Source organism: Arachis duranensis, chromosome 8 (genome assembly GCF_000817695.3).
Source record: "Arachis duranensis cultivar V14167 chromosome 8, aradu.V14167.gnm2.J7QH, whole genome shotgun sequence".
NCBI classification, from domain to species: domain Eukaryota; kingdom Viridiplantae; phylum Streptophyta; class Magnoliopsida; order Fabales; family Fabaceae; genus Arachis; species Arachis duranensis.
The window spans coordinates 30,319,264-30,330,763 of NC_029779.3; the positions used below are offsets into that span (position 1 = coordinate 30,319,264).

The 11,500-nt window shown below is 23.1% G+C and overlaps 1 protein-coding gene across 1 annotated transcript; it reads left to right on the top strand.

The window, feature by feature from the left end:
- The first annotated feature begins 2,946 nt into the window (after positions 1-2,946).
- LOC107461939 (uncharacterized) lies at positions 2,947-3,507 on the top strand. The gene has a single exon (XM_016080497.3). It carries the CDS (start codon positions 2,947-2,949, stop codon positions 3,505-3,507), a length of 561 nt encoding a protein of 186 aa, XP_015935983.1.
- Positions 3,508-11,500: the final 7,993 nt, after the last annotated feature.

The window sequence follows — 11,500 nt, forward strand, 5'->3', positions numbered from 1 at the left end:
AAATAATTTTAAATACCTTTAAAAATATCTTTTACTATATACACACACTCAAAACAGTAAAATAATGTCACCAGAAAAAAAGGTATACAATACTTACAACTATACTTAATCTAAGTTTCATCATTTTTATTTTAATTTGTGGGTGCAGACATTCTCTGAGATTGAATATGAAAATGGCCGGCAACCAATAACTAAGTTACGCATAAACTGAAGAACTTTTTTAATAATAATAATAATAATAATAATAATAATAATAATAATAATAATAATATAATGAGAACAATATCCAATGTAGCTTATCACCGTATCTTTATGGTGCATATAGGGGGGCTTAATCTTTGGGATGTATGGTCCATGTGTCTTTTTTTGCTATAATTTCTTCACTCAACCAACAAAATTAAACACTAATATTATAACCAACTTGGGTTGGTCGAGTGGTCAGCTCACTCGTCCACTTAAACAAGTGTCGATGGTTCGAATTTTGTCTTGTGCATGCCGCGGCGGATTAGTCTTTAACCTGTCAGATTGGGGAATACCGTGAAAAACAAAAAAAAAAACTAATATTACAAAAGAAATTATTTGTATATAATATACAAACGGAATCTCACATCTTATAAAATAATAAATATGTACAAAAAAATATAAAATAAAAATAAGTACAAATAATATAAACAAATTTCACATCTTATTAAATAATAAATATAGATAAAATAAAACTCGTTGAAACAAATAATGCTTTTTAATTTACCCTGTTATAATCCATCTAAGTCGGTATAAATTGATTGTGTTAAGTAGGTGATTAATAGAAAAAACCAAATTTACATAAATAAAATATAATTATTTGTGTACCTCTATTAATCAAATTAAATTTTTGATAAAATATTTACATGAATATATTATGTGATTTCCAGTGTATGTTTAAAATGTAATTGTAATCATACATACATGTCAATGTATGCAACAATAATATGCACCATAATATGACAGGCTAATGAATCACCATGTATTTATTTGAGAACCAAAATGGTAGGGAAAATGGGATTTTATGGACTAATCAATTATTAACACTTGGATAGTTCTGAGTGAAAAATTTCTCAAAAATTAAATATTAAAAGATTAATGATGATAAAAACTACATAGATATTCCACCAGATGAATTAGGTTCCCTAATTATTGATGATGCTTTTTTTTTTTTTGGTCAAGAATTAATGATGATGCTAAAGGGGTTGTAATGCCCCACGAAATTTTGACATTGTAATTTTATTTTGGGCCTCGGCCCAAATTAGTACCAAAAACGAACAGAAAAAATCCTCTCGAAAAAGAATTCAGAAATTTATTGGCTAATTGTTAGTTAGCAAATATTATTCCTCTAACAAATTTTTTTCTATCGGATATCCCCGAAGGGACAAAAAAAAATTTTTTTTTTTCTTTTATTAGTATCAGTAGAATGACACATTGACACTCCTTCCGAGTTTAAAGCACTATTTATGGAAGCAAGATCTCAGCAGATTATACTGCTTTAAGTTGAACTGATGCTCACTAATTGTAAACGAATCACCAGAAATCCCTTTCATCATTCTGGGAGTTAAAATAATAAGAAATAATAATAAGAAATAAAATTGATTACTAAATTGTTTTAAGATCAACAACGGAATATAAAGGTAGTTTGGATTAGTTTTAAAAAGCACTTATTTTTTTAATACATTTTTTAAAAAGTTCTATTTCATATTTTTATAAATTTTTAAAAAATATATTCAATCATCAAAAATATTTTTAAATTTTATTTGCATAAAAAAATCTAATTCTTTTAATTAATTTATTTGGTATATTTTAACAGAAATTAAAAAATATAAATATATTTATTAGATATATTTAATTTTAACCATTTAAATTAATTTAATAACTATAAATATATTTTTACATTCTTATATAAGAATTTCATTCTCATAAAATACATTTTATATATATCTATAACGTAGAAAATACGAATGTTTATGGATTGGATGATCGTATCCACAAATTTGTGGTATTTATTTGCATCCAATTTGCAAGATGATCGAACCAGATTAAATCGCAAATATGACATCTATATCTGCAAATTCAATTTGTATATTTACAACAAAGAATTGATAAATTGTATTTATGTTTTATTTCAACTAATAATTATTATTCATATATATTGTATTCTTTTATTTTTGTGCTATTTAAGAAAAGTTGGTTTAATAATATTTTAGAAGTAAACATATCTAAAATAATAAAAAATGAGTTTTATTAGAGTGAAAAAAGAGTTTTATTAACTTTTTTTTTGTATAAAAATAAATTTTTTTATATTTTTATTTTATGAATATATTTGATATCTGATACAAATATAAAAATACAAATACCGAATCTAATCCTATGTGGATTAGATGAAAATTTTAGTCATATCTAATTTACAAACACCTGTAAATAACTGTCAATAAACATAAGGATAAAGGGTATCTATGACTTTTTCCTTATACGTAGTTGCACTAGCTGCTGGCTAGTTCTAAATAAATTAAAGGTCAAACTACAATAAAGAGAAATATATAAGCAAAAGAAAAATAATAATGATAATTTATTAATTTCTAAACAAACTAGGAGTCAAGTGCTAATTTTTAGGCTGAATTTTGATCTGGTTGTTAGTGGACTTTTTGTTTTCTATTTTATTTTTTGGATGAATTTGATTCATAACTACAGCAGCAAAAAATTAAATTTCAAGTCATAAATGATAAATCAAATCCATTATTTATATCAAAATCTCAAAAATAACACATTTCCATATATACATTATACTCCAAATTAATTCACATTCCTCAAAATCCCTCTTTCCATCTTTTAATTAAGTTGTTCAACTCTCCCAAATTCTTATATACCCTTCTTAGTTCTCAAAAACCTTCAATCAAAAACACCAAGACACAACTAAGAATGGTTAGTAAGAAACTCAAAATATGCATGTCAGTGTCAGCATTATTCTTAATCATAGTCATTGCTGTGATTGTTGCCTTAATCTTCACAGTCTTCAAAATAAAGGACCCTGTTGTAACTGTCCACCCAATAATAGGCCCAGGAAGCCTTTCAGTCACTAATTTATCCTCCAGTGTGTTCATACCAACCTTAATCACTATCACTAATCCAAATTATGGAGACTTTAGGTCTGTGAATTCCACTGGCCATGTAAATTATGATGGTAACGTTGTGGCAGATATTCCATTGGCCTCAAACTTTATTCCAGCTCGTAGCCAGATCAATATCAGCAGCAATGCGGAATTTAATGTAGCAAAGATGATTGAGGATCCGAAATTTTTGCTTGATATTGCAAGTGGGACATTGAATTTTACATCAGATGCTGTTATGCCTGGGAAAGTTATCATACTCAAGTTTATCAAAATGAAGGCTACAACACACAGTTCTTGTGATATATCTCTTGGTATTGTTTCTAATCGTGTGCATGTGGAGTCTAATTGTGTAACCAAAATCAAGATTTGATTATTGCTTAATATGTGATATCTTTGTTTAGTGATTGCAGGTCCAAGAATCAAGATTCAAAGTTGTTTATGTAGTTGTAGAAATAGGCTTAGCTTTTTATTTATTTTTAAGTAAATATTTATTTATGAGTATACTCGCCTGTGTGCTGCAACATATAAAAGGAGAAGAAAAATGGGGTGATGTTTGATTCTTACATTTTGATTTATTTTATTTTATAATGTCTAGTTATTATATTTATATACTCAATAGTTAATACTATGAAAAAAATCCTGACATATATGAGTCAAGAAATTAAAAAAGTTCCATAATTCAGCTTGTGTTTTCTTTCTCTATCCAGATTTTCTCTTCATTCCTGAAATTTCGTACCTCCAACAAAATTGTTATATACTATTAGCATTAATTCGTACCAGATAGCAAATAGAGAGATGTAAAATAGAAATTTTAATGGGTTTGTTTGAAATGTTTTTGTTTTCTAACTAATATCTTGTCCCAAAGCCTTCCATCTGCCTTTTTCGTGTAGGAATTTCGTTTTCATTCGTTCTTCTGTTAAATGTAGTCCTCTTGAGTTGAGCTAGGGCGGATTACATACTTCTTTTGAGTTTAGAAGTTATCTAAATAAAATTATAAAGAGTAGGTTAAAATATAATATTGTTATCATACTTCTATTCTAAATTTCTAATATCCCAAGTTCATTCCTTATTTTTAATGATAAGATGTTTCTGTAAGAATTCCAACTCTCAAATTAATATAGGTATAAGAAAAATTAAATTAGAAATTATACTCTCACAGCTAAATGAGTGGTGGTTATAGAAAGCTATGTAATAAAAATTCACAAATCTATTCTATTATATAAAAATCGGATGTTTGCACTTAATGATGGAGCTGACGTGGCATGTTTCGAAGAGTGTTTTTCGATTTAATTATTTTAACTTATTCAATACAAATTATTACCATAACTTAATTATATCAGCTAATTGATTTCATTAGATATTTTAAATATTAATATAATTTATTATAATATATATCACTTAATTAATTTTACTACATTAATTATAAGTTGTTATATTAGTTAATTAATTTATTCATTTATAAAGTCTGAAATAAAATAAATAATATATTGTTTATTCTAATTGAATTCATTAAATTTAATTATACATTATATACAAATTAATAATAATTTGTAAATTATTTTATATTATATATGTATTAACAAAATATTATATATGTCTTAATGTGTTAATTAAATATTATATACGCACAGAAAAATAAATACAAAGATGATTTATATAATATTGATAATATTATATTAGCACGGTAATTTTTTTTTTGATATCATATAGTATTGATAATGATAATGATAATATTATTATATAGTATTATATAAACTTTCTAATATTAGTATAAAAAATTAGAAAATTATTCCTTATGGTAATCATTCTTAGTGGAATAGTGTGTCCCTTATATAGTATTGATAATTGTTACTTAATTTAAAGTAATTGTATGTTGGTATCTTAAGTTTATTTTTTAATAATGGCCTAAATAGATAAATCTAATTGAATTGAATGATTATATAAAATATTTTATATTATTAATATATTAAAATTAAATTCATTTTTTGGTACAAAATTTTATAGGTGAAATTTATACAAGATTAAGTTATTTTTTATTTTTTATTTATTTTATCTGTGTTATTTTATTTAATTTTAAGTAGCGTCATATTTACAATTACCGCCAGTACAATATTTTATAAAATATGAAAATCAATTTTTTTCTAATTTAAATATCAATGTTTGAGTTAATTTTAATTTAACTTTTTTAAAGTATTGTTATCTTTCATTTAGATCTTAATTAATTTAAAATATAAAAATACTAATATATTTACTGTCTCTTTAAATAATAATAACTTTAATTTATTTACTGTCTTTTTTTTCTTTTATATTTTGTTTAGCAAAGATAATATATGGATTAGGATGGAGTTAAAAAATACTCTATGCGATACATGTTTGGCACTGATAAATTTATATGAAATAGAAGAGAAGAAAACAAAAAGCTAAAAAACACTTAGTTGAATGGTGTAAACAGATTCATTGAAGACAAGTGTCCGTGGATTCTCATGTCTCATCTCATTTTTCGAAGTTCAAACACATTTTAAATGTATGAATTTTAATTATATTTGTTTTTTCCCTCTTCAATAAATACTACAATCTCTTCCTATTTTTGCTATAGGCTTGTCTTTTATTTAAAAAAACACACAAAAAATGTAAAAAGAAAAATCAAAAAAATTAAAGCTGATATTATATTTTAAAAAATTAAATGCTCTTTTAATTAAATATCTATGTAATTCTTATCTAGATATATAAATTGTATTTTAATATATTGAGTGGTAAATATAAAAAATATATAATAGATAAGTTAAAATAACGAATAATGAGATATCTATCTATTCTATTTATTCTATTATATAATAATCAAATTTTTGCACTTAATGATAAAGTTGACGTGGCATATTTCTTAGAATGTTTCCTAATTTATTTATTTTAACTCATTAAATACAATTCATTACGATAGATTAATTATATCAACTAATTGAGATATTTAAGTATCACACAATTTAATATATGTATATCAATTAATTGAATATAATTGTTAGAGTATAATTAGGATAATTAGATCAATTAGCATTATTTAACATATCTAAATATTTATTATAGGATATTACGTCTTTATTATTTCGATTCTTTTAGCACCTATAAATACCTTTCTATATTGTATCATTTTACACAACTTGAATACACACAAATCGTTTTTCTACTACTGCTCTCTTACCCTTTCTAATAATAATAAGTACAGTTTAATTTGGTTAGAAATTCATTATTTTATAGTCTTCTATAAAATAATCTTTTTATCACTTTGGATATTTTAACTCTTTTTTATTTTTTTTCTCTTTACATGTAATTTTGTTATGCAGTAACTTTGTTTATTTAATTATTTAATGATAAAATATACTCAAGTTAATTCTATCATATAATAGTTTATTTTCTCCTATGTATTTTGATTTGTGTAGTTACTATTGATCTTACTGTTTTCGATCTTACAGTTTTTGTTTTCTTGAATTGTTCTTTATTTTTTTTATTACTTGATAATTAAAAAAAGCAAAGAACAGAAAAAAATGGTCAAAGACGAAGGTTAGAAGTCTAAAGCAGTAACATCATTCCTCAGCATTATTATTATTAATATGAACTTTATTATTTCTTTTCTAACATTTTTTAATACAAGCTTCGTTTCTTTTTATTAATTATTATTAATACTTTTATTCTTTTCTTCTCTAATTATAAATCTCCTTATAATAATTTTTTGATCGGATATTTTTTTGCTCTAATAACATTTTTTCTCTATTTTTTGTCAAAATTAATTTATATTAGAAAAAAAAGATAAAAGTAAATTTTAATATTCAAATTTAAATAAGATGTGCAAAGAATAACTATTGAATTCATTTGGTCAATTTAAACACTTGGTATTATCGTTATTGAAAATTTCAAATACTATTATAAAATTCTAGATATTTTTATTTTGTTGTTCTTAAATTATATATTATTCCGTGTATTTGAAGAGTTTCATCTTTTTGAAAATAAAGTATGACATTATATACTTTTTAGATACAATAAATGAATAATAAGGTTAAAGTGAGTAACAAAATTGATTATAAATAAGAAACAAATTTTTAAAATTTCTAGCACAATTAACAAATTTTTAGTTTCAAAATAATTGTTTACTCTATTTTTTATCTTTTATTTGATTTTTTATAATTTTTTATTTATTTTTTTAATTAATTATGATTGTAATAACTCATCATAAATTTGTGTTTCGTAAAAAAAAAAAAAATTATCAATCATAAAACACAGAAGACTTAACCAAAAAATTTAAAAAATATTGATTAATTACAAAATAAAAAATTATAAATGGTGCTTTAATTATGTTGTAAAATACAAATTGAGACTATTTAAAATTAGTTTTTTTACCATTAATATTAACTTCAATCATAATAAGGTAAAAAGTAAAAATTGTATATAATAATTTAATTTTATTATTTATACTACCAAAATTATTCTTTAATGTATTATATCCTATTTATTTTTATTCATTGATAATCATTAGTTTTTTATTTTTAATAAAAATTTGAATTGCTTAAATAAATTATTGTTCAATTAGTAATATAATTATTGTGATATTTATTTTGTTCAGTAATATTTTTTTTGTTCAGTAATATTTTTTAATTTATTTAATCTGATTAATCATCTCTTTCTTATTTTATGCTAATTTAATTAATTAAAGTTAATAAATTTTAGTTATTTTAATTCTTGCAACTTTTTATTATAATAATATATGTCTATTAATGTATTAATATAATTTTAATATTTATATGTCACTAATAATAATAATATATAATATGTCTAATTGTAAAAAATTTATTATTTTTTATACGATTAGATTAGACATATTTATATTCAATTCATTTGATTATTTAATTAAAATTAATTATATTAAAAGATTATATTAATATTATGGTAGACTAATTATATTATTATTCATTAATTATATTAAGAGATTAAGATTATGATAGATTATCATTATTTGATTATTTTTTTATATTAATTCAGATGTTTAGTTTCTTTTTATTATCATTTTTATTCTCTTATTCTATGTGTTTATTCCCATAAATCTTACTAAATTAAATAAAGTACTGTATATCTTTTTTTGTTCTTCTTTTATATACATGTAAAATTTATTAAATTATTTCTCTTCCATCTAATAATTTTGTTTCTCTTCTATTTATATTTCTTTCCTTTAATATTTTATTGGTTCTTATTTTTTTAAATTTTATTTTAATTTATGTATTTGTTCTTACTATACCCAATTTTTTTATTTATGTGTAATATACATTCTTATATATGTTATAGAAATATGATTTGATTCCATTAACTTACTAATTTTTTTTGAAAAATCTAAAGGTAAAGCACAAAAATATATTTATAGATATTTTACTTTAATTTTTTAACTAAAAAATATAATTTTTTATCATATTAGTTGGAATTCAAAGTTAAATATGAATATTAATTTTTGAAATTGAATAAATATATTTTAAATTTTTTGCATCTAAAAATAATATTCTATCAATGTTAGAATTATTTAGATGGATAAGTAATAGTAAATATAGAATTATTTAGGATGGATAGAACTAAGTACATCTTTTTATTAAAAATACGAATTTAAAAATATTATATTCAATTCTCAATAGTCAACCTCTCATTGAACCATTGTATTTTCAAAAGATCTTTGAAAAAATGAAATAGTTTTAGGTGTATAAATTTTGTAAAAATTTAATTAATTTAAGATATTTATTATCGTTGATTAAAAAAGTAAATTGAAATGACAATTTAATATTTCTATACTCTTAAAATATTATTTATTTATTTTTCTAGCATTCTTTATCATCCAACGATTATATTAATATAATTTAATTCAATAAAATTATTTATTATCATTTGATTGAATAAAATTTCTATTTTAGCTGAAAATTTTAGGATTTCTCAACCTCAAGATCATCCATGTTAAATCATTAAAAAATATAACTAAGAGCACGGAAGCGTCTCTTCATTCGAGAGTATAATTGAGATCTAGAGCACGGAAACGTCTCTTCACTCGAGAGTATGATTGAGATCAGAGAGCTTGGCTCTTGTGGTTCTTTGATCTTCGTCAACCAAAACCTTCTGTATTTTTTATAGGGCTGAATCACAATTTTACTGTGGGAAAAGAGCTATGAAGGCGAGTTTGATGTGTTGGAGACCAAAATTCTAAAGTCATTATTTATATTTGAGTGTGACACTCATTAAACCCTAAAACTCAAAAAAAATAGTATTTATGATTTTAATCTCAATTATCCAAATCAAAAGTAATAATGACTTATTTAATTTAACATTTATGACAATAAATGAGATCACCGTTATATAAGTCATTTAATGTGAAATTACTTAATTTACGATTATAATTAATATATGTATTATTCATAAATATATTAAGAAATAATAATTTCCTAACAATCTTCTACTTGGGTTATAAATATATATTTTCCTGAGATAACCTCTTATAAATTTTACGCGTAAATCTGAATGTTATTTCTCTTATCACTTTAATAATCTGGTCTATCTCATATATTAGTTATAAAATTACCGAAACTTTTATCACATTAGTGTCACAACAAAACTATGATGATCCCATACTAAAATACTCAACCACATAGATCAAATTTGGATGAGAAAATTCAGAAATTACATGCAAAAATGATCTCATGCATGTCTATTTTTAACTTGAATAAAAATTTTATTTTATTCGGTGACAGACTCAGATGAAACTGCAACGGCAATATCCGGGCATAGCGAAGGTGACTAAGTGACGAGTCTGTAGAAGAAGAAGAGAAGAACTTAACAGACTTACAATGAGAGAGAGAAAGAGAGAGAGAGAGATAGAGAGGGAAATTTACCTAGAGAAAAAAGAATTCGGCAGGAGAATGGTGGCGACGGGCTCAACAACGACGGTAACGGGATGAGTAGCGATGATGACATAAGCTGTGAACAGTGACAGACCCAAAAAATTTTAGTAATGGGGACAAAAATATAATAAAATTTAGGTCTAGATATTTTTTTGCTTCCCACGATATTCAACAAGTTAAGGACTAATCCGTCATGAATTTGAATTCCATTTAAGAATCTACAATTGGCTGGCAATGAGTTGCTATACATACGAGACAGAATTTGAACCCTCAATACTTATTTAAGCGGACGACTAAGTTGATCACTTGATCAATCTAAATTGGTTTAGATATATTCAAAATTTAAAATTAGAACTATCTAATACATATTGATAAGAACTAGAAATATACACACTATCATTATTATAATATTTAAAATAATAAAAATATAATTTCATACACATAGTATAATATTTAAAATAACAAAAAAATATTTATAAGGACTTTTTTATTTTTAACATGACTAAATATTATTTTTTTATATATATTTTTAAACAATTATTTTACTTAATTGTCAAATCTACTTATTATAATTTTTATAGTATAAATAAATTTTTTAACCAAAATAATTACAGTATATTAATACATAGATAATATATTTTTTATCTTAAACAATTTTTAAAAAATCACTAATAATTTAAGTTGTATTTAATTAGAAAACTAAGTTTCAATTTAATTATTAATTAATTAACTAATATAATATAATTAATTATCACTAATTTCAAATATAATATAATAAGTAGTATATATGTATATAAGTATTACTTTAAAAAAAAAATTGTGGGGGCAAATGCCCCCTCTATATTAAACGTGGGTCCGTCTCTGGCTGTGAAGGACGATGAAAGTTGTGAATAGGTAAGTGGCGATGGACTCAGCAACAATATGACATGAGCTATACGGTTTTTTTATGAAGAAGTCGAGAAGAAGAAGATTTTAGGTGAGGATGATTGAGTTTATCTTGCATGGCTATAAAGTATAGACCGAAGCTATGAATCATGTGTGATGTGAGGCAAATTCTAATTCCTAAAAAGTGTTTATATGTATATATTCGGGGCGAGTACACTCTAAACCCGTTCATACCCTATCTTGAGCAAAATCTGCCCCGACTCGGGTCAAGTTATTACCCTTTTCATCCGGGTATGGACGAGTCGGGTACATGCGTATTCGAAAACTCCTGCCAAGTCTATACATAACTTTTTAGAATAAATAAAATTTTAATTCCTAAAATTTAGAGTTAAAATTGAAATTGTCCATCATCTTTTCTTTAATTCAAAATAATGTCACATTATATTTAGCATTAAAATCATTATTTTTAACATAATAATTTTTTAAATGACATATATACCTCTTTTATTAACATATATTTTAAAATATTTTTTTTTTCATAATAATTTATTATTGTGATAG